The 27,971-nt window shown below is 37.9% G+C and overlaps 1 protein-coding gene across 1 annotated transcript in view; it reads left to right on the top strand.

Annotated features, from left to right (window-relative positions):
- The window catches only part of PLEKHH2 (pleckstrin homology, MyTH4 and FERM domain containing H2), a 101,139-nt gene that overhangs the window by 30,825 nt on the left and 42,343 nt on the right, over positions 1-27,971 (top strand). Inside the window, exons 5-16 of the mRNA XM_040224711.1 lie at positions 534-617; positions 1,242-1,323; positions 4,725-4,907; positions 6,374-7,335; positions 10,741-10,816; positions 12,133-12,227; positions 12,842-12,986; positions 15,534-15,670; positions 15,767-15,877; positions 16,038-16,124; positions 17,370-17,528; positions 24,266-24,346. Of these exons, the coding sequence (XP_040080645.1) occupies positions 534-617; positions 1,242-1,323; positions 4,725-4,907; positions 6,374-7,335; positions 10,741-10,816; positions 12,133-12,227; positions 12,842-12,986; positions 15,534-15,670; positions 15,767-15,877; positions 16,038-16,124; positions 17,370-17,528; positions 24,266-24,346 (2,202 nt within the window). The remainder of the gene's footprint in view (positions 1-533; positions 618-1,241; positions 1,324-4,724; positions 4,908-6,373; positions 7,336-10,740; positions 10,817-12,132; positions 12,228-12,841; positions 12,987-15,533; positions 15,671-15,766; positions 15,878-16,037; positions 16,125-17,369; positions 17,529-24,265; positions 24,347-27,971) is intronic.

Genomic DNA, 27,971 nt, shown 5'->3' on the forward strand with positions numbered 1-27,971 from the left:
TCTTTGCAACCCCATGGACTGTAGACTGCCAGGCTTCTCTGTCCATGGGATTTTCCAGGCAAGAATACTGAAGAGGTTTCCCATTTCCTTTTCCAAGATGTGAGCTAGAGTTTCTCAATCTTTATTTCTTCTGAACCTTTTAAAACTATAACATTTGAGGGGAAAGCAAGCCATACCTCAGAAGAGATTCTAATTCTCCTCTCACTAAGATGGTTGACTTCTATTCCATTGTTCTAAATCATAGTGTTTCCAGAGATGGTTTGTTTTATTGATAAATTCAGTGGATTGATTTTGGCATATGACCTTTCAGAGAAAGACTAGCAGATGTTAAAACTAGAAATATATATTTATGCTTTTATTATTCTGTCTGCTGGACAGCTATTCTCATTTTATCCTCTTTTTGGTAATTTAAAGGTAGACATCTTAACTTGGAAACAAGTTTTAAGTAGACTTGCCTTTCATATCTGTAACTGTAATATTTCCAGGCCAGTGAGCTTATGTTTGAACTAAACAAACTACTAATGTTATTTCAGAAACAAATAAGGATTCAAGAAGCTAAAATAATAGAAGAGAAAGCAGCTAAGATCAAAGAATGGGTAACAGTTAAGTTGAATGAGGTATTTATTGCCATATTTATCTTTTCTTAACCTTTTCTTTCTTTCATATAGATCAGTCATCAGAATATCTGAAACAAAATTTTGATCAGTTGGTGGTGCTGCTGGCTTTTGATTAATATGAGATAGGTAGCTTTCACTTTAATGGCTTATATAATTCTAAAGTTAAAAAAGGATTGATAGAATCATGATAATCAGTCTTAAGTAGCCTCATTCTAATTAGTTGACTTTAGTTCTAAATAGTTAACTTTAAGTAATTAGAGAATAATAAGTGAGAAAACTAATTTTTCATAAAATTAATGTATTCAATATTATCTGAGTGGTACACATTATTTAGTTTATATGTCAGGCTAAGTGCTGAAATAATTTGGTTTAAAATAATTTCACAGTGGTAAAGGCATAGGGGTGAAAAATATTGAAAACTTTTAGCTCTGGAAAGAATAAATATTAAAGTCATAATTATCTAGGTTAATAATCTGTGCTGATAAATTCATCTGATATTTAGTTATTTCTTTTGTATTTTGTTTATGTTTAATTAGGTATTAAGATGCTTTCAATGTTAAAATTTACTGGTACATTTTAGAAATTCTTATCACTGTTTACAAGAAAACAATTATTTTCTTTTAGTTGGAATTGGAGAATCAGAATCTTCGTTTGATCAACCAAAACCAAACTGAAGAGATAAAAACAATGCAGTCAAAACTACAAGGTATGAGCACTTGACTAAGGTAGCCTAATTTGATTAATTTGCCTATGTAGAATTTTACTGTTGAGCACTTGAAATATGACTTGTGCAACTTAAAGAACTGAACTTTACATTTTACTTAATTTGAGTTGATTTAAATTTAAATAGCCACATGTCCATATGAGCACAGCTAGACAGTAGTGAATACCCAAAGAGGGTAATTTGAACATTTAATTTTGGGGTATGTTTACTTAATCAGTCTTGTTGTTTTCTATTTTCACTTTATAGCATTGTGCTCATTGGTGATTGAAATTCTTACAACCTGAATATTTTGTGCAAAGTTTTATGTGAATAAACTCTTTGCATTTTCCAGTGCTTAGGCCTGTTTTCTTTTTAACTCCAAAGCCAAAGGATGGATGGTAGAGTTAAAAATAGAGATTTACTTATTAATATGCTATTGGTGTGATAGCCGTGCAAGTACACATATAGCTGATGAGAAGGTAGGTCACCAGGGTATTTAGCTTGTGCTTCTTAGACTGATGGCCTAGGATAGTGCTTTTCAAACTTTTATTTAGCAGCAGAACCTTTTCTTTTTTTAATGAGTGAGTTTTTAAAAAACAAGTTTATTTTTTAGATTTTTGGTTGTACCCTGTGGCATGTGTGATCTTAGTTCCCTGTCTAGGGATTGAACCCACACCCCCTGCATTGGAAGGCAGAGTCTTAAACACTGGACTGCTGGGGGTCGCAAAGAGTCGGACATGACTGAGCGACTGAACTGAACTGAACTAGTTTCATGGAGGGTGTTGATTATAGGATTTCGGAAAGCATTTTGTCTACTGAATGTTAGTATCTACTGCTGTCATTCTGTAAAGGGTAAAGACTCCTATTTTCTCTTTCTTAATATTTCTGATATGAGATGTGTGCAAGTTTTTCCCACATAAGCAATTATCTAGTTCTCAACAAACACTGACTGAGTGTCCTACAAATTTAACTTACTTCTGACGTTACCTACTTGGATAGCACCAGATCCCTCAGCCCCACAACACTACCCACCTCCACCCTGATCAGGCACTGAACACACACACAAATACAGAGGGATATTCTTGCTTCTGTTCAACAGACTGTAAATCCAAGGTTCCCAAGATCCGTTCCTTGGGTTCAATAATTTGCTAAAAAGGGTCACAGAACTCAGTTTACTTCCTAGATTACTGGTTTATTACAAACAGTGTAACTCAGGAAGAGCCAGATAGAAGAGATGCATGGGGCGAGATATGGGAGGAGGGGCACAGAACTTCCAGGCTCTCACCAGGTAAAACACCCTCCCAGCACCTCCATGTGTTCACCAACTTGGAGCATCCTGAACCCTATCCTTTTGAAATTTTATGGAGGTTTCACTATGTAGGGATGCATGACTGATGAAATCGTTGGCCACTCGTGATCAGTTCAACCTCCAGCGCCTTTCTTCCTCCCCTGAGGTCAGAGGTAGGGGGTGGAGGATGAGGCTGAAATTTCTAACCTTTTCATGATTTGGTTGGTTCCCCTGGAAATCCTGAGGCCATCTCAGGGCTTTCCAGAAATCACCTCATTAATATATATTCAGAAGTGTTTGAAAGGGCTTGTTATGAAAACAAAAGACATTTTTATCACTCTTAGGAAATTCCAAGGGTTTTAGGAGCTGTGTGCCAGGAACCATGGATGAAGACCAAAATATATTTCTTATGTAACACATTTCCTCTGCCTATATAATGAAAAAAATTGGTGTTCCTCTGGAATTCCATATTTATAAGTAAAGCTTTAGGTCTTCATGTTGTTCACCCTCTTTGAAATAGATCGTATGTACTAAGCCTAATCACAAAATGCTATTTCCCTGATACTTTTGGCTTGCAATTCTAGTCCTCACTGGTAGCCTTTTAGTTTTGGAGGCTAAGGATTATTGATCCTTGGAACCTAGGTGTTATTGGAGAAGAATATCATCTGAGCCACCAGGGAAGCCCACATATGATACAGTACTTTCAAAATATCTGTATGTATATGTGATTATTAAAATATCATGAATTAGTTCTGTGAGTTAGTTCTATGGTCAATATGAAAATATTAAAAGATATATCTGAAGGAGGACACTGTTTAAAGATATTATTGTATTTCAATTATCAGTTACTATTTAACTTTACCCTTTGGTGCTCTTTCAGAGTTGAGAATTAATTTCATGGAAACTTTTCTTACTATCACTGAAAACTCCATGTTTTTAATCTTATAAGCAGCAGTGCTACAAGTCCCAGAAGATGAATTAAACCCATGATTAGAAGGCAATGGCACCCCACTCCAGTACTCTTGCCTGGAAAATCCCATGGATGGAGGAGACTGATAGGCTGCAGTCCATGGGGTCACAAAGAGTCAGACACTTCTTTGCAACTTCACTTTCACTTTTCACTTTCATGCATTGGAGAAGGAAATGGCAACCCACTCCAGTGTTCTTGCCTGGAGAATCTCAGGGACGGCGGAGCCTGGAGGGCTGCCATCTGTGGGGTCACACAGAGTCGGACGTGACTGAAGCGACTTAGCAGCCACAGCAGCAGATGCTTTCCATCAGGCTTCCCTCATAGATCAGTTGGTAAAGAATCCTCCTGCAATGCAGGAGACCCTGGTTTGATTCCTGGGTCAGGAAGATCCCCCGGAGAAGGGACAGGCTACCCACTCCAGTATTCTGGCCTGGAGAATTCCATGGGATCACAAACAGTTGGACACAACTGAGTGACTTTCACTTTCACTAGGTGCTTGAGTACTCACCTAACTATCTGAATTCTCTGTCTAGAAACTTCCCCCTCCCCTATTTTTCCTCTAAGTGATTAAGGTTCTCCATATCATGGTCACAGACTAAGCCCCTTTATTTGCTCTCTTATTAGAAGCACACTGAAAGCTATGACAAGCAAAAGTTATGCCAGTGATCATGTGATATTTGCCTCAGTGATCATCTAAATTTTCCTGGGTTGTCTTGACAACCAAGATCTCATTCCCATTTTCTCACTATTAGTAGCATTACCCAACAATCAAATTTTATCAGTACATACTTGATTGGTATTTACTAGTACTTGATACTGCAAGAAGCTGTAACTCTCTAGTTGTTTATATCTGGATTTTTGTTTGTGGCTTGTTTGAGAGCTGACTACTTTTAAAAGAATTAGAAAGTTTTCTCTTTGCAGTTAAAAAATATTTTGTACCGTCAAAATATATAAGCAGATATTAAACATTGGTGTGTGGTGCTCGACACTGAGGGTTCCAAGTTATTATACAGAAATAAAGATGAACTTTAGGCTTTTTTCTGGTTTAAGGAGTGGTTTGTCCACATTTTTGTTTATGCTTTGGTTCTCTGTTTAACAAACTGTTATGAAAAATTCGGATCTTGATTTCGATTAATGGTATTATAGAAGTTCAAGGAAAGAAGTCAGTTGTTTCCACACCAAAGCTTTCAGAAGGCCAGCGTCTGAGCAGTCTGACCTTTGGGTGCTTTTTGTCCCGAGCGAGGAGTCCTCCTCAAGTTGTAAAATCTGAGGAAACAAGCAAGATATCATCTAAAGAACCTGAGTTCATGGAAGGAAAAGACATAGAAGGTATTTATGGACTAGAGGAATTTACTTTAACATTTTTTAAAAGGAAAAATCATTTGTTAAGATTAATGCGAGTTTCAGATTAGGAGTGTGACCTTCCTATTCATTATTTATTTAAAATATAAAGAATTATCTAATACTTAATATGAAATTAAATATGATGCAGCAAACTCATAAAGAAAAAGAACACCAGATGAAAATTTAGTTAACTGCTTTGATTTCCCTTTATTGCCTCAAAGAAGAAAGTATTTGCCACATGTTCAAACTCTGGACCTGTGTGCAGATTTGTACCCTTCTTTTAGTCTTAAAGCCCTTCTAAATCTTGCTTTATTTGGCTTCTGGCTTTGTCAACACCAGTGTGACTTTTCCCAAATATTTTAGAGAGACTTGAACTTGCATCTTTTCTATTTTCAGCTCCTGCTTCCTTCCTCCAAAGGAGAAAAATTATAGCCCTAAGAGCTGTCTCTACGCTTGGTTATGAACTTCTGAAAACTACATAATGTTTTTCCGTTCAGAAGGTTCCTTTGGTACTTGCTTTTATGCCATTATGTGGATTTCTTTTCTTTCTTTTTTTTTTTTTGAGAAGTTATTTTCATTTTTTTCCCCACTTTCTAACTTTCTCACTTTCAGTTCACTACAGCTCAGTTCAGCTGAGGTTGCCTGGACTGTAGCTCTTGCTCATCTGCAGATTTAACAGACAGCCTGATACCAATCTGTGGAGCCTGTATAGCCTTAATTAAGAAGATCCTGTCTATGTTTTCATGTTTTCAAAGCTTTTCTTTTGTACTCTTCAATAAATTTTAAGTTCATTGCTTATGAAGTCAATGGTTCATTCTATTAGTTATGTTATAAACAAAAATAAGCCATGTCTAAAGACATTTTTAAGGACTGTTATTTTTATTATAAAGATACATTTTGTAGTTATGATTAAACCAAAAGTAGAGTAAGTAAAGCTTTTCTTTGTGTACATTTTCTTTATGGTTTTGCATATTTCATGTGTTGAAGCTTGGGAATAATGGTTTTTTTAAACAATAGCTTTATATTTATTACATTTAAATTTACTTATGATTTTGAAATTTAGTAGAAAGAGGGTTGTCATTTTTTTTTTGCTTCTAAAATAGGATTTATCTAGTGGCTGCTATCTTTGATAATCAGTGTGGCCCTGTTTTTCATTTTGCTTCTTGTATTATCTCTCCTTGATCTATTGTCAGTTTTTTCCTCCATGTTTCTTTGTAAAAAGCAGTTTCATTTTGATACTATTCTGTCTAGTGTAAGGGCATTGTAGTCTATAGGAAACTTACAGTTTTCAAACTTGGGTTTAAAAAAGACATTGAACTAAAAAAGGGTAATGTAAATCAACTTGATTCAAATGAAAATTCCAGTCTGTACAGTGTAGATACATAAAGCTAAATATACAGAAAGATTGTATGATTAAAGACAGCGTGTCAATATACTGTATGCTTTTCTAGAGATGGAAATTCCAGAAAAATCTGTTGATAACCAAATTCAAGAGAACAACCGAGGTCAGAGAACACTGCATCAAGGCCCTTGCGTGTCAGAGCAGAATCGTAAAACAAGGACAAGCTTTGTGATGGATGGTGGCACATCCCAGAATTCTGGGGCTCCCGGGAGTGACTGGAGTTCCGATGAGGAAGACGGGAGCAAAGGAAGATCCAAGTCCAGGTACACGTCTACCCTTTCCAGCCACACATCAGAGGAGGGGGTCCAAAGTAGCAGAATGGGCAGTGAGACATATCTCACAGCCTCTGACGACAGCAGTTCGATATTTGAAGAAGAGACCTTTGGCATAAAGAGACCGGAACACAAGAAGCTGTATTCTTGGCAACAGGAGGCACAGTGGAAGGCTCAGAGTTGTCCTCTCGGAAAGGGAAATTCTGAATCAAGGAAAAAGGAGCGTGATAGTTCCTCAGACGAACTCAATAAAAAATTTCAGTCTCAGAGGTTGGATTATTCGTCTTCCTCAAGTGAAGCTAACACCCCAAGCCCTATTCTGACCCCAGCTTTGAGTCCAAAGCATCCTAACTCACTCCTTGGAAAAGGCACAGAACTAGGACCTTCTTCCACTCTGCCACCCCCAAAATTAAGGATTCCTAATATTTTCAGCTTAAGCATCGCACTAGCCAAAAGGCACCTAAGCCAGCCACAGTTAAGTTCTGACAGGATGTTTGGCACAAACAGAAACGCTATAAGCATGATACGGCCACTGAGACCTCAGGAAACAGATCTTGATCTAGTTGATGGCGACAATACAGAAATTTTAGAGACTATGGACACTAATTGTGATGATGGATTATTTTCCTACGACTGCTTGGAATCCCCATGTTCAGAGGACCAGGAAGCCTGCGACTCAGCAAAGAAAGCAGCCTGTGGCAAACCTCCAACTCCACCTCTACACCGGTTTCCCTCTTGGGTAAATTATGTTGCTGTGTGCGGTGCACACACATTTTTCTCAACACTCATTTTCAGGTTTTACTTTACTTCTTTTCCTGTCTCTTTTCCACTCCAGCTTTGTTCTGACAATCCCCAGTTGTTAGAATTCAGTTTTCCCTTCTCTTTTCCTCTGAATCAGTTGAGAAATAAGATGCAAGGGTAAGACAAATGGGAGATCTAGATGTTGCCTTTATTACTGATAAAACAGATTTTAGAGAACTAGCGGGCACAGGAGCCAATACTGCATCTAGGAAATTGCTGGATTTTGCCACCCAGGTGCAGGTAGTGTTGGACCAACTGCTGCAGACTCCCTCTAGTGAGGCCCAGCTTCTCTGAAGCTCATGGTTTAGAGAAAGAACAAATGGTTGTTTTTGTGCAACAGCTGCTTCTCAAGAGAAAGGAAAGGGGAAGGCGCTGGTCTCTGCATGTCCAGTTTCTCCTGGGCATTCCAGTCACATTAAGCCACTCCTTTTTCTTAGAGAGGAGAAAGTGAATGGTTGGCTAGAGATCATGAATGTTCAATTTTTGGAGTGCCTTCCACATGGAAGGGGGCTTCTCAGGTGGCTTTAGTGGTAAAGAGCCCACCTGCCAATGCAGAAGATGTAAGAGATGCGGGTTTGATCCCTGGGTTGGGAAGATCCCCTGGAGGAGGGCATGGCAACCCACTCCAGTATTCTTGCCTGGAAAAGTCCATGGATGGGAGAGCCTGGCGGGCTACAGCCCATAGGGTTGCAGGGACTCGGGCACAACTGAAATGACCTGGCACGCATGCATACCACGTGGAAATATCAGGGTGAGGAAAAACAGTTCTCGCTAATGGTGGGCAAATTCTGGACCAGGATACCTACTGGTCATCAAGTTTCGAATTTAATTCTTTACTTGATTGACTTTAAGAGAAGTTTAATTTTACTCGTCATGAGCTTATCAGTCCATTGCTTTAACCAAAAGCATCTTCCTGTATCCAGAATAGTTTGAAATTTCTTCCATTGAAACACTGACCGTTAATATAATAATTAACCTATTAATTGTGTGATTCTTAGGCTTCCTGATGGCTCAGACAGTAAAGAATCGTGCTGCGATACAGGAGAGTTGGGTTCGATCACTGGGTCAGGAAGATCTCCTAGAGAAGGAAATAGCATCCCACTCCACTATTCTTGCCTGGGGAATCCCATGGACAGAGAAGCCTGGTGGGCTACGATCCATGGGGTCACAAGGAGTCAGACACGACTAAAGTGACTAACACTTTCACTTTCTTGGGAATCACTAGATTAAGAAAATTCTTCCTGAGACCTCCCTGATGATCCAGTGTTTAGGAGTCCACCTTCCAATGCAAGGGATGGGAGTTCAATCCTTGATTGGGGAACTGAGATCCCACATGCCCCAGGCAACTAAGTTCACGAGGTGCAACTAGAGAGCCCATGTGCCACAGGAAGACCCAGCACAGCCCCCCAAATAAATTCATGAAAATAATTTTTAAAAATCTTGCTATATTTGAAACAAAGTGAAATTATCTGTTTTGTAGATTGAAGTTTTCCTTCACCTACTGACAGAGTTTAACCTTTAGCCTCAAGAGAATCATCTGAGTTGTAGGATTTTGAGGTTTTCAGAGTCATGTTCTGTTATTATTTTTTATTTAGTGACCAATACAGTTTTAAGCAAATAAGGGAATTATGTTTTCCTACTATAAATTCAGACCTTGAGATGTATCTCTCTTATTTACTTTTAAAAGAATATTTCATTGCAAAGTCCACTTGAAACCACCTGCAGTTCATTACTAAATTCTGGATAACATAAAAAATGGACATTATTGGCACGTGAATCTCTGGAATTCCAATTATGTTACCCTTTAGGCAGTTAGGAATTGAAATTTTGCTTCTTTTATTATGTTGAGATTACGTTGGCGATTTAGGCTAGGCTTTCACATTCATTTTACTTGGCAAACCATTTTTACTGCTTTTTTTGCCTTTCTCTCTTTACTTTATTTTCTGAAGCTATCCAGTTCTGAAAAAGTAGTATTGCTTTGCAGAAGCCTTCCAGCACATTGGCCAAGTTTGAGGTTTTATTTCTGTTTGTTGGATATTTTAAGTTTCACGTTAAAGAGGTATATTCTAATCACCTCAATTTATGAACATTTATTTTAAGGATTTTTAGGGGTTTATTTTAAGGCAGTTTTAAGGCATAGCCCACCCTTATTGAACTGGAATATTGTTCAAAAATACAACAGTCACTCTAGCAGGTCATGTGATGATTCAGCAGCACCTCTGATGGTCAGCACCTTAGAAACAGGTGACACGCATTGTCCCTGGTCCCATGGCTCAGCTCGCCCTCTCCTGTCTGCAGTAACTCTCTGCTTCTCTCACGACTGCTGACTATCACCTTTGCCTCTCTCATGGCTTCTAAGTACCTCACTTACTGTCTTATTTTTATGTGTCTTTTTGTTCTGTCCGCTCTGCTATCTGTCTCTGTGTGTATCTCACCATCACGCTGTCAGAGTAGCCGCCTCTGATTCATTCCGTCAGTGACTCTTCAATCTAAAGTGTCTCAGATGATTAGAGATTTCATGCACATTGCTTCAAAGCCCCCGGCTAGCATAGTCCTAAAGAGGACTGCCTGAGTTGCCTACCGTGTCCTGACCCAGACAATTGTGCAGGTTAGGTGTGTTACAAAGTTCAGGACATGGGGATCTATGCGTGAGGGACAACCTGGAGTCCCTTTTCTCATAGGGACAGGGCTTCCAGTACCCATTTGAGAAATCGCAGAGAAGAGAAAACAAAATAGCAACCTACTTTTGGAACAAGACTGTATAAATTCTATTGCAGTTCTCAAATTCACTTATTATTTGACTTCAGGTGTTTCTTCAACTTCATTGTAATATGAAGGTGATAGAACTTAATTGGACTTTGTATGTGCTTTCTGACTTCAAGTTTTGGCTTTCTCTTTTTCTTTAACCATATTCTAGAATGGTAGATTGTTAAAGATAATATTTGTGTGTAGTGAAAGATAATAAATGGTTTCTGGCTTTATGTTATGGCCATTCAAGGTTTTCTTCTTTTTCCTGAACCATGTTCTGAAATGATGGCATATTAATGGTAGTGTTTATGAATAGTCAGTGGTTGTCAACAAGCTTTCTTTTACTTTTTTCCTGTCTCTTCAAAATAATTTAAAATACTAAGCAAAAACTTGGGAACAAAGATAATGGAGTGACTAATGGATGGAAAAAAATTCTGCAGTGCTGTTCACAGTGGCATATTTTAGTTGGCACTGATGACAGTTTTAGAATAATGCTGTACTCTGGTGACTGTTAAGAACAAATGAAAAACATATGTATTGAAAGTAATTGCTTCTTTGCTGCAAATATCCAGCTTAAATCTCTCTTTTACATTAGGAAAGCAGAATTTACGCTGTAGCCAAATCAGGCATTCGAATGTCTGAGGCCTTCAATATGGAGAATGTTCATAAACGTAAGTGTTTTTGCATGCTGCATCATGAGCGAACCTTGAGCACTTTGTGCTAATTGAAATAAGCAGTCACAAAAGACAAACACTGTATGAGTCCACTTATATGAGGCATCCAAAGTAGTCAAATTCATAGAATCAGAAAGCAGAGTTGGGGTTCCTAGGGGTTACGGAGTATTGGGAAAGGGGAGCAGTTGCTTAGTGGCTATAGAGTTTCAGATTTTCGAGATACAAACGTTTTGGAGATCTGATTGACAACAGTGTAAATATGCTTAACACTAACTGAACTCAAAGGTGGTTAAGATGGTAAATATTATGTGTTTTTTACTGTAATAAAAACATTTTTTTAAAGAATAAGTGATTTTGTATTGCCATTTCACTAGCCAAGAATTTCCTAAATGTCTAAAGTCATTTGAATAAATACAGTTTTGCCAACTTTCAGAAAATGCTTTCTGAAGTTGTTGATTTATATTTTAAAATTGAAATTCATGTTAGTATAGGGGCACATTGATGTTCAGCTCTCATGTAGCGAGTATCTCATGATTTTACCTCAAAGAAGCTAAAGCCTGGACACTGGAATTTCAGCTGTTTAAATTGTAAAAATATTGATCTCTATGTCTTCTTCTTCCAGAGTTTAAAACACATTCCTCCTTTCTTTCTTCAAAAATTTATTATAGAAAAAAATACATGTTCATTATGAGAAATAAAACCAAACCACAAAGAACTGTCTGAAATAAAGAGACATTTTTCTGTAGTTCCTTCTGCTGGCCCCTTCCTTTCCTATCTGTAATCTGTATCTTAGAGGTAGCCATTAATGTTCTATTCCTTTTCGGCTATCTGTCATCGGTTTTTGCCACTCAAGAAATATATTCTAACCTTTCAATTTGAGGTTCACCTGCTAGAGGATTAAAAGTGACAATATTTTCACACTGGGTCACCAATAGGGCTCTGAATAATCAGAGAGTATCTTCACGGGGTACTGCTCACTGAATCAGTCAGTAGGTATCTGTACTCATTTCCACCCAGCCTGAGCTGAATGGAGATACCAAAGAAACATAAGCTAAGATCCTCACTTTGAAAGAGGTTATCGGCTAGTTGGGGAGCTAGCACACTTGGGTATGTGAGGAACCATGGAAGAGAGTGTATAATTTAAACTGTAGATGCCATCGTTCTTAAAGTAGGTGTATAATGAATATCATGTGTTCATCCAGTGTCTCTTTAAATAGAAATTTTGTTAATTCATCTTCATAAGAAATAGACCTAAGTGCTAGTTAGATCTGTTTTTTTGTTTTTTTTTTAAATCATTTTGTTCTCTGTTTCAGATTCTGTTGCAGTGCTTTCCTACACTACATCAGGACTTTATACATCTCTGATATACAAGAACATGACAACCCCAGTGTATACAACTTTGAAGGGGGTAACTCATTATTGTTAAACATGTGGGTCTCTTCATGGTGGATCAAAAAAACTGTTTATTCAAGCTCCAAATTCCACTCTTGACATTTTACATAAACTCCCTTTATAGGGTGTTTTAGAAGTTCACACTAGCACATTATTAAAAGAGAAGCAATGGGAAAATCTCAAGAAGATACTTGTTTTAATCAGAGTAATAGAGGCCTGACACGCTCCATTTTTGCTATGCTGCATGTGAGCCTCTACCCCATCCATAACTGTTAATTGTTTAAAGGAAATAGTGTTAATGGTGTAAAGAAAACAACTAATTTAGAAAGCTCTTCAAATCACTGCCAGGGTTCCCCTCCCTTGGATGAAGTGCCTGATTAAAATAAGTATCATCAGAAGAAAAAAGCATCAGATATGAACAGCCTTATGGTCTTGGGAATCTTTATCATTTACAAATGCCTTGCTGATTGGAATTTGGAATTTAACAAGTGTGACTTTGATAATAGCAAAATGCTTTCTTCTATTCCTTAAAAAAAATCTTATTCCATAACTTCTGGTAAAATTCTGTACCTAAATAGAGAGATAACTTTAAAGATGGACACACAGGGAGGCTATTTTGTTTCTCTTTAGAAGGCGACCCAGATAAGCAGCAGTCCGTTCCTGGATGACTCCTCTGGGTCAGAAGAAGAAGACAGTTCAAGATCCAGCTCCCGGACTTCGGAGTCAGACTCTCGCAGTCGGAGTGGGCCAGGCAGCCCCAGAGCCTTGAAGCGAGGTAAGGGAAGGTTGCACACACACAGGACAGCTCCGAATAGTTCAGGATATTTAGTGGGAATTTTATCTCTACAACAGGACTTTAAAAAAAAATCTCAAAGTACTGCTTTCCACTCATACGTGCTAAGTCACTTGTCGTGTCCTACCGTTTACAACCCTATGGACTGTAGCGTGCCAGGCTCCTCTGTTCCTGGGATTCTCCAGGCAAGAATACTGCAGTAGGTTGCCATGCCCTCCTCCATGGGATCTTCCTGACCCAGGGATGGAACCTGCATCTCTTACATCTCTTGCAATTGGCAGGCAGGGTTTTTTACACCACTAGCACCACTGGGAAGCCTCATAGTGAAAAGAATATTCACTGAGGACTAAGACACACATTTTAGTCCTAATCCTCTTCTGAATTTTCTTTGTGATTGCAGACAAGATAATCTATTTTTTTAAAGCTTATCTGTAAAAGAGAGATCACTTCGTTATAGGAATAAAGTGAAATACTTGGCTTAAATGAGGTTTCTCTTTTATAGTTACTTTTTGATTTTGAATAATTTATAGTATGGATGGACTTATTTTAGCTAAATTCATTACACTGCTAAATGGCAGAGAATACACCTAAAAATGTGGTGGTTAATCTGATATTAAGAAAACTTACTTTGGGCAGGCCTACAATTTTTGTGGATTTTGAAGAAATGTTCGGCATAGATACAGGTTCTAGAGAGAGTCAGTCATATTAAATGATATCTGTATTTTACAAAAGCCTTTGATGTGGCATAGCATGTTGGTTTACAAACTGTTCCATGGAATCCCTATGTACTCCCGAGCCCCTCAGCTTCAACAGGAGCTGTTCAACTTTCATAGATTTAACGTGTTGGCTTTCATTGGTGTCTTTGCTACTGCCTTGCCCCCTTGACAGCTGGACTCAGGTAGCACACTTTTGCTCAAAACACTGCAAAGACTCCTTCTGCTGACTATAAGGTATTACATGATTCTTTGAAGTCTTTGACCTCATCTCCTCCTTTCTCCTCTCTTATCAGCTCTGGCCACCCAGACCCTTTTGCTATTCCTGGAACATACCAGGTATGCTTTGGTTTCAGGACCTATGCACTGAGTGTTTGCTCTACCTGGTATTCTTCCCCCAGATGTCATTATGGCTGGTTCCTTTTCTCTTTCAGTGCTTGGCTCGGACACTGCCTTCTCAATGAGCTCTACCCTGACCACCTGTTCCAATACAGTCCTTTACTCGTCTCCAACTTCTAGCACTTTTTATTTCCCTTAGTTGGCTCTATGGTTTATTTCTCCATAGCATTTGCTTTCTGTTTTTTGTCTGTGTCCCCCCACTAGAATCTGTGTTCCATGAGGACAGAAATTTGTTTGTTTTGTTCTCTGCTCTGTCCCTAGCATCTTGAGGCTAAGAGCCTGAGATTTGCACTCCAATATTGCCTCTGCCTGTCTGTTTGACTTTGGACAAATCCTTTAATCTGTGGACCTTAGTCTCCTTAGAGAATGAGGGCCTGAACCCGAATGATCTCTAAGGTCCTTGGTAGATTGAAATTTCTGTTATTCTTTGAAAAATAAAGATACTACTTTTATCCCATCCATTACTTGGCTTAGTCAAATAGATTAGAAGAATAATATAGTGAAATTATCATAACATGGCTCTTAAATGTTAATGGACACTTTAAAAATTGCCAGATACTATACTGAGTAATGACTTAAGTTCTTGATTTTATTTAATATTTTCAAAATCTCCAATGGTAGTGACTCCCCAGCGTGACTTGCAACTTGAAAGTTGTCTTCTAAAATGGCAAGTGAATTATCGCAAAAAATGTTACTTCGAATTTTGCATTATAGCTGCTGGCAAATGAAATAGTCCGTTTATATCTTTTTTATTGCTTCTCTTTTATGAAAGATTTTCAAAATCTATACATGAGTAGTATTGGACTCCTATGTCCTTTTAATGTGATGTTACTTTAAAATGATTATGAAAATTAAGTGTATTAAAGTAGGATCCTGCAAATCTTGATAAATTAAGGTTCAACATTTGTTTGCCTACATGTGCATGTGCTCCGTGTGCTCAGGGCTTCAGTCACGTCCGACTCTGTGACCCCGTGGACTGTAGCCCGCCAGGCTCCTCTGTCCATGGGATTTTTCAGGCAAGAGTACTGGAGTGGGTTACCATTTCCTCCTCCAGGGGATCTTCCCAATTCAGTGGTTTGCCTACATGTCAATATGTAAATACACATATTTTTAATTCTTAATAAAACATATTCTTAGACTATTACATACATTTTATGTATGTGAAAATAGCTGTATTTACAGTCATACCAAAATATTATTTATGTTTCTTTGACTTCCTTGGAGATTTGCATGATATCCTTAACCCTTTAGTTCTGTTTTCTGCCTTAAAGGTACATCATGGTCAAAGGCATGGAATACATCTAGTCTAGGAAGGGTGATGATTTGGGATATGGATGTATTTCTTAGGAAAACTGACAACCAGCATTTGGACCATCCAATTACTAAATATTGACGTGATTTATTTCTTTTCATCTAGGTGTGTCTCTCTCTTCTGTGGCTTCTGAAAGCGATTATGCTATTCCCCCAGATGCTTACTCCACAGACTTGGAGTACTCACAGCCAGAGCAGAAGCTCCTGAAAACTTGCTCATCTTCCAGTGATAATGGGAAAAATGTAAACACTGAATCAGGGTTTTTGTTTTTTTAAAATTAATGAATCTATTAGAGTCTCCAAGGGGAACTTAAATATTTTCTAAATTTCTTTAATTAGGAACCACTGGAAAAATCTGGCTACTTATTAAAAATGAGTGGTAAAGTCAAGACTTGGAAGCGGAGATGGTTTGTTCTTAAAGGTGGTGAATTACTTTACTACAAATCTCCGGTGAGTGGAAATTGCTTGTTATTTAGAACTGAATTCCTCAATCTATAAATCAGACTCCTGACTGATTTTCTTCCATGTAATGCAATTAATGAGACAAATCATTTCTTATTATGACTATTACAGGTAATCACTTTGCATTGGTTTTCTTCCCTTCATACAGAGCGATGTAATCAGAAAACCACAGGGCCATATTGAACTTAGTGCATCCTGCAGCATTTTAAGAGGGGATAACAAGCAAACAGTTCAGGTATTTTTTTTTCTTTTTTGTATCATGTAAAACTCAGTTGTCAATTATGTAAGCTAATAGAATAAGACTGGGTATTCAGTATTTTTTTTATTCCATTTGGTGATCAGTTTGATGCCCCTAAAATGTGTGAAACCCTGGGACTTCTTAGTTAAAACTATGTTATAACCTGAGTTTACGTTAAGTAAGTCTCCACTGTATTTTCTTTGCCCTTGATCCCTTACACTGTTTGTTCCCCACTCCTAACCCTCCCAGCCATTCTCAGTTCTCAAGCTGTCAAGCTGTTTTAGGGGAGGGTTATTTGATAAATGATTTCCCAATAAGATACCCATATTTTAATGTACTGTTGAATTCAGGAGTGTTCACAGTTTAATACAGAACCAGAAAATGTCAGTTCTGTGAACTTCAGATGCTCTAACACCTAAGTGGGGAAGGATATTAGGGAGCAGAGGGGCTGTCCTAGTTCCCACAAAGTCACACCACAGAGAAGGCTGCTGACCATTTCACACACACATAATGCCAGTCTTACTGGAAACCTCTGCCGAGTTTAAAAAACAAAACAAGCTATTGAAATAGTTTGGATAGGTGACTTAAAATTCAGATGACTTATATCAGAAATGCCTTCCATAATTGTTATTTTTTTATCTTCCTCTTTTGGAGGGTGAAATACAACATTTTATTAGAAAAGTACATTTTCATTGTTTTCAGTGGCTAATACCTGAGAACTGCCCCAAAATGTACAAAGGAGAATCAGTATGTTTATGGCTGATCTGCATTGTTGTACGGCAGAAACCAGCACAACACTGAAGCAGTTTTCCTCCAATTTAAAAATACATTAAAAAAATAAACATCTACTTAAAAAAAGAATCATTTGTAGGCTTCTGAAACTCTGCAATTATTCTGCTCCTCATTTCAACAACTAGGAACCTGTAGCACATTTAAGGGGGAAAAGGAAAATCTAATGAGAAAACGAGATTAAAAAATCATGACCCCAAAGCATAACACTATGAAGAGTTTTAAAGTAAATGGAAGTGAAAAAATTATTTCCATAAAAAGTTAACTGTCCTTCTCACAAAGTGGTAAAAATATGCTACATGATTTATAGAATCATTTATTTGGAACCTAGGATTCAAGTTGCAGCATATTTGTTTCCATATTAGGTAGTGATATTTGAAGAATGGACAAGGAAATGATAATTATTCTAAAATCTGAAGTTTCCTTTTCTATCTCTTTCTCATCCCATTCTAGTTGACCACTGAAAAACACACATACTATCTGACTGCAGATTCCCCCAATATATTGGAGGAATGGATTAAAGTGTTACAAAATGTTCTTCGAGTACAAGCTGCCAACCCCCTTTTCCTGCAACCTGAGGGCAAACCAACGGTGAAGGGACTGCTCACCAAGGTGGGAACTCTATATACAACAGCAGTGTCCCAGGCAGTGACAGAATTAGCCCTGCAATCATGAAAAGTGGGCATCACAGAATGTGTGTGTGTGTGTGTGTGTGTGTGTATATATATATAGTAATATATAGTATATAAATATAGTATAGTATAGTATATACATATATATAGTATACGGTGGGAAAAAGTGTTTTAAGTATGATATCAAAGGCAAAAACCATAAAGATGAAACATGACAAATTTGACTGTTCTGCATAAAAATGTAAATGTTCTTACTATCAGAACTTTTCTAAGCAGAATTTTTAAAAGACCAATGAGAAGCTTTGCAAATGTATTTGAAACTTAAATACAAGCTTTTTCTAATCAGTAAGTAAAGGGTAAATACCAGTGAGGGGAAGGAACAAAGGACACAATAAGAGAGAGGTAGAGATAGAAATACAAATGATCAATACACAAAAAAGAAAATGTTCTACTGTCATTAATAATTTTCTTAAAAAGCAAGAAGTAATGAATATTTTAAAAAATATGACCAAGGGAGGACCTTTTTTAAAAGTATGAAATACAGTATTGACACAAATTAAGAAATTTGCTACTGAGTTTACTTTAGAAGGCAGTTTGGCAATGTCTTGGCCAAAGTGTTTTACTCAGTAAATATTTTTGAATGAACAAATAAATGAATAAATATTGAATGTTTTAAAAAGATATATATTTAGACTTTGATCCAGCAGTTTCAGTCTAAGAAATTTATGCTTAGGAAATTATCTTAATTTGCAAAACATTTAAGTATGAAAATGTCCATCACAGCATCCTCTTTCTGATTAAAAAAAAAGAGAGAGATAATAATTAACATGCATTGAAATGCAGGTTTTAAGTACAGGATTGGATCAGTTTTGGTAGATATTCACTGTCACTCTTTCAAGATATAGAACATTTCCATTGCTGCAGAAATATTACTTGTACTCCATGGTTTATAATACAGAAAAACTGAGATCATCTTAGATATAGAGTAGGGGATAGTTTTAAATATTTATATAATCAGGTAATGTTTTACTGTGTAGTCATTTTCAATGTGCAAAAGAATGTTTAATGTTTTAGAAATAGATTATGATGTGTTGTTAGGTGATAAGTGTAGAGTATTACATAGTTATCCCACTTTTGGTAAACATTTGTAGAAAAATGTCTGACTAGGAAATATATTAAGGTATACTGGATATCTCTGTGTGGTTTTTACTTTATTTTTGCTTAGTTCTGTTTTCTAACTATAATATAAAGTCTGGCTTTCTTTTTAAAAAGATTTTACAAGTCTATCAACCTCAAACATACATAGGTGAATTATTTTCTAACTTTTAGAATGAGTAAATATTGATTTATGCTAAGATAAATATTATTTAAAAAAATTTAACAATACAATAAAATATTTACACATAAAATACTGCACACAAAAGTAATCTTTGCATCATCACGCATCACTCATGTGCTTTATTTATGTAAAAGGTGAGAAATTTAACTATGGTGAGCTATGCCACCCTGTAATTTATACTTAATATTAATGTGGGAATATGGGTGGGTGCTCTTCAGTAATATTTACAAAGACTGACCAGCTATTCTAAAAGTAAGAGAAAAAATTCACCAATACATTCAACAAAGAGATGCACTATGTGTTTTTCTGGATCATTCTATCACCATGAAAATATTTTTTCTTTTATTCATGGGCTTGAGAACTCCCTGGTATTGTGCTAATATATGTTTTCCAATGAACCTAGTGCCACTTTAAATCACATTCTTATTCCAATTCATAATAACTAGTTGTCCTACTGTTTCAAGGACTGTGTATATCAGATCCTTAGGCTTTAATATGATTTCATGGCTAAGGGCTTATAATTTCTTTCACAATCAGTGTTTTTGGTTTTTTTGCTTATTTTTAATTATCAGCATGCCTTGTCAATTTTCTCTCCTGTTACATTTCTACTGTTCCCTGCTTCCCATGTTACAACTGCATTTTAAATGAGTGCAAGTTGATGTGATTATCAGATGACTAAACCACTAGGATTTATAGACAGGATGCTTATTAGATTTCCTTCCTACCATTTGTGAAGGGTTGTCCACCCCCATATTTTCACCTGCAAAGCCTTATATGAGAAAAACTCTTTCTGAGTGACTTGTTCTGAGCTCACATTCAGGCTACAATCCCAGATATGGCAGAGTAGTGTTTGAATACTTTGGAGGGGAGGAGACATTTTCAAGTTGTCACACTGTTATTATTAAGTACAGAAATATGTAGGCTGATATTAAGAACTTGACTAATTTGATTCTGGATAGTCAGTCTTGCAACTTTTAATGCTTTGGAAGAACATTTCCTGTATAGAAGTTCACTTATTTTAAAAACATGTATTGAACAGTTACCCCATGTCAAGCAAGGAGCTGAGGTATTTAGATGAATAGACCACTGCCCTATCCCACAGAGAGCTTCATATCTAGTGGGAAAGAAAAGAACATAAGCATATTTATAATGATATATTAATACATAAAGTGCTATTATTGACATGGATCATAAGGTGCACAGAAAAGCTGAATAATTTAGACTGTGGGGTCAGGAACAACTTCTCAGAGAAGGTTTGCCTGCGCTGAGTCTCCAAGGAGAAGTAGGATTTAATTCTGGAAATGGGCAAAGGAAGGTATTCCGGGCTGGAAGACAGCATGGACAAAAGACCCAGTGTCTTGAAGCGGGGTCACCTATGTAAAGAGCAAGTCCTCTGAAGAAAGAGTTGGAGGTCCTGATCGTGGAGGACTTTTTCGGTTTTGTTAAGGACCTCGATCTTCATCCTAAAGGTGATGTGGAACCCCTCAGGGTTTGTAACAGGGGCATGGCTGTGTTCAAGTTGTTAACAGATTGCTCTGCTGAGAGGAAGATGAATTTGTGGGAAGCAAGCTGGAGTTTCTAAGAACAGTAAGTGGAGGTGGTTTTCCTGAAGAGGATGAGACTCTGAACTGGTCACTGGGAGAGAGACCAGAGGGTGAATCTAAATAATGTTAGGAGGTAAAAATCTTCAGTTAGACTGAAGCCAGCAACTAGGAAGTGGGAGAGATAAGCATAGCTGGGTGAAAGATGGTGCCAGATGATAGAGATCTCAGAAAAGAGAAGCTGTTTAGGATGATCAAAAGGTTCTTCTGGGACTCGTCAGTTTTATAGCTTGTGAAGACGCCTAAATTAAGAAGTCCTGCAGGCCGTGGCAACACCATCTCCATCAGAGGAAAAGGCTCGGTTGGAGAGAAGGATTTGAGGAATTATCACTGTGGATGTGATAATCGACTCCATGACAGTGAAAGAAATCATCCAGGAAAATGTGTAGAGTGAGAAGAGCAAGGGACTGTTAATAGGACACTAGGTTTCCCAAATTTGAGAACACGTAAAGGAGATACATGAAGATACCCTGCAAAGTGAGTCACGGAGGCCAGGAGTGGAGTGTTCGACAGGGAGGGAGTGATCTGCAGTGCCAGATGCAGAAAGTGCTCTGTGTTGTGTTCAGGGGTAATGGGGAGATGAGTAAGAGCAGTGCTGAATTTGGAGGACTGTCCCTGCTTCCTGGCACATGAGAAGGAATGGAGCTGGGAGGGAACATGGTGTCAGGAGAGGCACTGAGGTCAAAGAAAAGAGTGGCATGGGTAAGTAGAGAGGGAGCTGGCGGGACGTTGAGTTCAGGAAGTAGAAGGTAAATTTCAGAAGAGGAGCCATTCCCAATGAAGGAAAAAGGACCAGGGTGTGGCCAAGGGGATGAGTAGCAAAAAATGGAGGGACAGCACAGCAAAGGTTTTTCGAAACAAGGTACTGTGAGTTAAGATTGTAGGGAGGTAGTGCAGCAAAGAGCCTCGGGCAAGAGTTCAGGAGCCAGACTGCACACCAGTGCACATCCTGGCTCTGTAACTTGCTGCTTGTGGGACTTTGAATAGATTACTAAGCATCTCTGTGCCTTAGTGTCCTTTTCCTTAAAGTGGGAATAATATTAGTGCCCATCTCACAGGGTACTGGGAAGATTAAATTATTTAAGTGTGTAAAGTGCTTTAGAACAGTGCCTGGCACATCATAAAGACACCCAAAATGCTAGCTATTATTATCATAAGAATTTGCTATGGATGATGAAGTCAGTGAGACAGATGACAGGATTTGTAGGGGAGAAGGTTACAGGCATGAAAATTCAGTAGAAGAGAGAAGACCATGGGAGCTTGTGTTCTGTGTGATGACAAAGGCCAATCAGGATACCATACACTGTTTGTCATCAGAGTTTCAGAGAGAACCGATACAAATACTTTTGTTATGGATGCAAGGTAAAAAAAAAAATTATTCTTTCAGCTTTCTGGTTCACCAAAGCCTTGAAGTTTGAAATTGTCTTTAAATCTTTGTGCAAATTCTTCTAGTGTAATTTATTATGATTTTTTTTCCAGAATAAGTCAGAGTTGGGAGAAATCTTAACATAATCAGATTTACCTAAAAAGATAGATTGTGTTTTTAAAGCGCAGCTTTTACAGTGACTTGGCAGAGGTCCTCGTTAATTTGTAGTTCCTCAAAGGTACACATTGCTCTGTTTAAAGATAAATCATTTCCGAAGCGTACTCTTTATAGCCAGATGCATTATGCTTCAATTTTAGTGAGACTCCTTTCTGGAGTTTGTTTAAAAGAAGAAAAAAGTAAACTGTATAACAGAAACTATTTAAAACTTCCAGTATATTTTTCTGTAAGTATATGTTTCTAAATTTAATTAAACTGAAGCATTTCTTGCCAGATGAAACATTTTTTGTTGTTGTTGTTTCTCCTCAAGCAACATTCTAAATCCATCAGACTGTTAGATGGTGGAGTTATTTGTTTGCTTAAACCATACTTTGGAAAGCCCAAAGACTGGCTGCATTTGTGGGTTTAAATGAAACATGTGTTTTACTTCTCCTTATGCATAGCAAGGAAGGAAGTGTTTATTGAGTAACTACTGCTAGCGTAACTACTAGTATCCTTTATTTACATTTTCTCCTTTGGTCATACAACAGCCCGCTGAAGTGTACAGTCATCCCGTGTTAAGGACAGAAGTTGGGAGGTCAAGTCAGTTGCCTGAGGGCATCATCTATCCAGTATGTGGCAGAACTGGGATTTAAACCTTGGTCCATTTGACCTCAGAACCCAGGCCCTTTCTGCTGTTGTGACTTGCCCACTGCAAAATCCATTCTTCTCTGTTTAAATGTCATTACAAGGTCCCCGCAAAATATGTGAGCTTCCCAACCCCACATGCTGCCCCTCCCCTTCCTCGCTCAGCCTGGACACACCCCATCTCAGGACCTTGGTGCTTCCTGTGTCCTTGCCCAGAGTGTTGTCTTAGCTGACTGCATAGCTCACCTCCCTCCTCTAGGGCTTGAGTCTTCGGTGTCGGGGACGCCTTCCTGACCACCGTATTTTAAATTGTAGAACACATCCCCTGCTTCTCCAAGCACTTCTTTCTCTTTTCCTGCTTTATTTTTCTTCTTCATATTTATCACCATGGGCAAGCATGACAGTGGAATGTTGGGCTTTGGTTTTACCAGCCAGTGTCTTGGTTTCCCGGCGGTGGGTCTCTTCAGGTTGAAGTCCACTCTAACTACTGAAGGAGAGGGTCAAGCCTCAAGGCAAAAATTGGCGGGGCTGCCCGGGTAGTGGGCAAGCTCAACCAGGCACGCCACATTCTAGGTCTGGGACAACAGAACCCATTACAGATCTTATCCACTGGAGGGAATGGGGTTCTTGGTGTTTTTCTAAACTTGAGGGTATAGCTGGGACTGCCTGCCAGAGATCTTCAGTGCCTGAACCTGGACAGGACTGGGGCAGGGAGGAACTCATAGTGAGGATCTTGCATTGGCAGGCAGGTTCTTTATAGCACCACCTGCAAAACCTAATAGCGAGGATCTTGCTAAAGCCACTGAACAGTGAAAAACCTGTAATATTCAGTACAAATTTATGTGTAAATGTGTAGAATGTGTGTGTAAATTACACACACACACAAAACACATCTAAGTGTGCAAACTTTGTATTCCTAATGAAGATACATAGCACACTGCTGGTTTAGTTGTCTGTCTGCCTCGTGAGGCAGTAAGCTCCTTAAGGAAGGAAACTGTCTTGTTCATATCTGTCCCCCCAGTACCTAGACCAGTCCCTGACTAAATAGTCAAGAACCAGATTCAGATTCCATCCCAGTCACAAAAGATAGTTCCTGACATATAGGAAGTACTCAAAATATAATAGTAGCTTTTAATGTTGTTTTTATTCTTTTGTGTGTATGCTTCTGGAGAAGGCATCAAGTGTTTTGAATGAATGAAACTTTTGTATTTTGGAAATCACTAGAATTTTTAGGTTTCAGTCTTCTTATTTCTAACATTATGTGTTAACCTGGAGAGCCACAGGATTATTGGAAATCTATGTAATATGGAAACTGTGAAAAATACTTACTTGTGAAATTGGCATTTTTTAATCCTTAGTCTTAGGTGTAATACTTGACATCTAGTAAACATTCATTAAATGTTGAGTGGTGAGCATGAAAGCAAACATGCCGTGCTACTAGTATTACAGGTAAATTGCAAATAACATTCAGATAGTCTGGTTGAAATGTCACCTATAACTTGAGCAAACTGGATAGCTGTTCAAATAGCTTCAAAGAATGTATATGCCATACTTTAAGGTGTCAGAGTTCTGAGCTACATTTATAATTTTTTGAAATATAATTTCAGGTAAAACATGGTTACTCCAAGAGAGTCTGGTGTAAACTTATAGGAAAAACATTATATTATTTTCGTAGTCAAGAAGATAAGGTATGTATATGTTTTTAATATGCTGATTAGAGGAATTTTTTGTTGTTATGGCTTCAAGTTTTTCCTTTCACTGTTCTATCGCTAGCCCAAATTTTAGAATTTTTGATGTTGGAATTTTGCATTAAAATTTATTACTAAGGTAATCATAGGCCTACAGGGATCTTGATTCTTAATTATAAGCCTTAGCAACTTTTAATTAATGCTTCTTCTAAGACCTAGAAAAATCTTCCTCTACCCCACTTTCAGCCATTAGTTTCTCATATTTTTCAGACCTGACAGAATAGGTAAGTTTGAATTATGGGAGCATCAAGCTAGGAAAGAAGCTGAAGAGAAAAAAGAATCCAGTCCTGTCCCAGGCCCTTGAATTCCTAGACACCACTTATCTATCCACCCATCTACCTATTTATGTCCCATTGGTTCATTTTTAATTAATCTCTTCCTCAAAGAACTTGAGTTACCTTCAATTTCAGAGGAAAAAGATGAAATGTATGCCTTCCAAAGGTGAAATGTATGCCTAATTATCATTGGATCAAGAGTATTTGCATAAAACAATGATGCCTGCTTCACCGAATAGCAGCCTGTGAGTGATTACTGGATTAATGAGACCAGACTTCTTGGTCCACTGACCACATAGGTCAGTTAGTATTTCTGTGTTCTATTTTTGCAGCCTGCACTCTCGGTTCTGGCTAGCCGTATTTATTTATTTATTGGTCACTTCATGCAACATGTGGGATCTTAGTCCCCTGACCAGGGATAGACCCACACTGTCTGCATTGGGAGTGCACAGTCTTAACCACTGGACTGCCAGGGAAGTCCCCTGACTAGCTATATTTAAAAGGCATTTCCTTATTCTCAGTATTGCTCATGGGATGGAATTAACACAGTGAAGCTTTGAGAGTGTTATCTCTGAAGCATTGTGGGAATATGCTCATTAAAATAATACAGGAATAAGCACATGACAAAATTGTATATCCCAATATAACCCTAACTCAGTTATCAGTCAGGAAAACAGCAGCCACTCTGTGTATTCCATTTATAACAATTTTAATGCAGAATTGGGGACATACATAATTTTTAGAAAAGTCAGGGTGGTAGAGGCTGGGGAAGAAGCTGCCACTGAAGGTCCAAGAAGGCAAGACCAGCAGTCTGAGCCCAGAGCACAGAGGCAGCTGATCCTCAGCAGTTGACTGAGAAGCCTCTTTGACGCTCCCAGCAGCCCAGGCACCTGACTGCAGCTGCCTCAGAACACTTACTCCTCTGACACCCTTACCTTCCACATTACATGCAAATTCTCTCAGGCAAGCTCTAATTTGGAACTATACAGGGAAAGGGATTCTGACGAATATAGTGCCCAGCTTCTTTTCTGCAATTGCAGGGAGACTTTAGAAGAGGGAAGTTGGGATGCTGAGTTTATAATCCTCAGTCTAGCACATCTGTGTTAAAACACACATAGCAGAAAAGTCAGAAAGAACTGTACCAAAATGCTAAGTGGTGGTAGAATCATGGATGACCTCTTTTTTCCTTTTTGGGGTGAAAAGTGAAAGTGTCAGTCCCTCAGTTGTGTCCTACTCTTTGCCACTCCATGAACTGTAGCCCGCCAGGCTCCTTTGTCCATGGGATTCTCCAGGCAAGAGTACTGGAGTGGGTTGCCATTTCCTTCTCCGGGGGATCTTCCCGACCCAGGGACTGAACCCGGGTCTCCTGCATTGCAAGCAGACTTACCATCTGAGCCACCAGGAAAGCCCCTCCTTCTTTAGGAACCTTTTAGTTTTTACCAAGTTTCTATAATAAGTGTGTGTTTTATAAATAGAAAAGTAATTTTAAATTTACCAAGAGTAAAATTTAAATATTCTTAATACCACTACTAATAATAATTTTTACTATATAATAAAAATGGATAACATTGACCATAGAAGGAACAAGTCAGAAGAATATAAATAGATGAGCAGAAATCCATTATAATTAGTGGAAAAGTATTAGGAATGCTTGTGAATCAGCATAGGCTAACTTCATTTTGTGCTATACATATTTCAGAAACAATTTGTCTTTATCCTGATCAGTGTCTTTTTAAAATTCAGTCAAAATATTTAAAAATGCCAGGTCTGTTCACCGTTTATGGAGCCACAGTGATCCTTTGGTGAAAGGAATGTTGTTTATTCACCGAGTCATCTCTGACTCTTTGTGACTCCATGGACTGCAGCACGCCAGACTCCTCTGTCCTCCACTTTCTCCTTTGAAAGTAGATCAAATTCATGTCCGTTGAGATGGTAACGCTATCTCATCCTCTGCCACCCCCTTCTCCTTTTGCCTTCAATCTCTCCCAGCATCAGGGTCTTTTCCAATGAGTTGGCTCTTTGCATAATGTGGCCAAATGATTGGAGCTTCTGTTTCAGCATCAGTCTTTCCAATGAATATTTAGGGTTGATTTCCTTTAGGATTGACTGGTTTGATCTCCTTGCAGTCCAAGGGACTCTCAAAAGGAATGACCATCCTTAAATATTTCGGTGGATGGAACCTTGATCATCATATGATTAGATATGCCTAGAGGACACAATTAGGATAGTATTGTCATGTATTATCATAATAGAATTAGTTTTCTTTATCCGATTTTTAAAGCTTGCTTTTTGTTTATTAATGTGACTTTGCTGCCCTATTATTTTTGTTTTACTACCTTTCTTTTTATGAAAATATAGATAAGTTTACATTTTTCCTTCAGAAGGAAATTTTCTTCATTAAGTACCCAGAATAGTACTTTGCACATAGTAACTACTCAGAAAATAATTGTTATGAATTTAATGGGGAAAGAAGTTTTTCTTATAAAATAGAACACATATAATTAAGTTAATTAATTTTTTCTATTAATCAAGTATTAGGCAGATAATATTGCATTGTAGATAAGATATCTAGGTAAGATAGTTTAAAAGCTACAAATCTCAAGCAGACTGTGTATGTTGCTGGAATAAGTGTACTTAATTAAAGCAAAAATAGCAAATAATTGTTTTTGTCAGTAAAAGAGTAGGTAAAATTTAATGTAAATTATTTTTAAGATTTTTTTCTTACCTTTAAATTAAGATGGAAGAAATTGTGGCATTTTTAAAAATTTATTTTATATATACATGTACATATATTCCTGGTGGCTCAGTGGTAAAGAATTCACATGCCAAGGCAGGAAACACAGGTTTGATCCCTAGGTTGGGAAATGATCCCTAGAGAAGGAAATGGCAACCCTCTCCAGTTTTCTTGCCTGGGATATTCCCATAGACAGAGTAATATTCCCATGGACAGGTGGGCTACAGTCCATGGGGTCACAAAAGAATCGGACATGACTTAGTGACTAAACAACATATATATATAGGGGGCTTCCCCTGTAGCTCAGCTGGTAAAGAATCTGCCCGCAGTGCAGGAGACCTTGCTTTGATCCTGGGTTGGGAAGATGCCCTGGAGAAGGGAATGGCTACCCACTCCAGTATTCTTGCCTGGAGAATCCATGGACTATGTCCATGGAGTTATAAAGAGTGGGACACGACTGAGTGACTTTCATGTTTTCACTCTTCATGTATAAAAATAGCTTCAAAACACTTCATTTATTGGGATTTACAGTGATAGTTAATCATACTTCTTCACA

This window comes from Oryx dammah, unplaced genomic scaffold (genome assembly GCF_014754425.2).
Source record: "Oryx dammah isolate SB20612 unplaced genomic scaffold, SCBI_Odam_1.1 HiC_scaffold_25, whole genome shotgun sequence".
NCBI classification, from domain to species: domain Eukaryota; kingdom Metazoa; phylum Chordata; class Mammalia; order Artiodactyla; family Bovidae; genus Oryx; species Oryx dammah.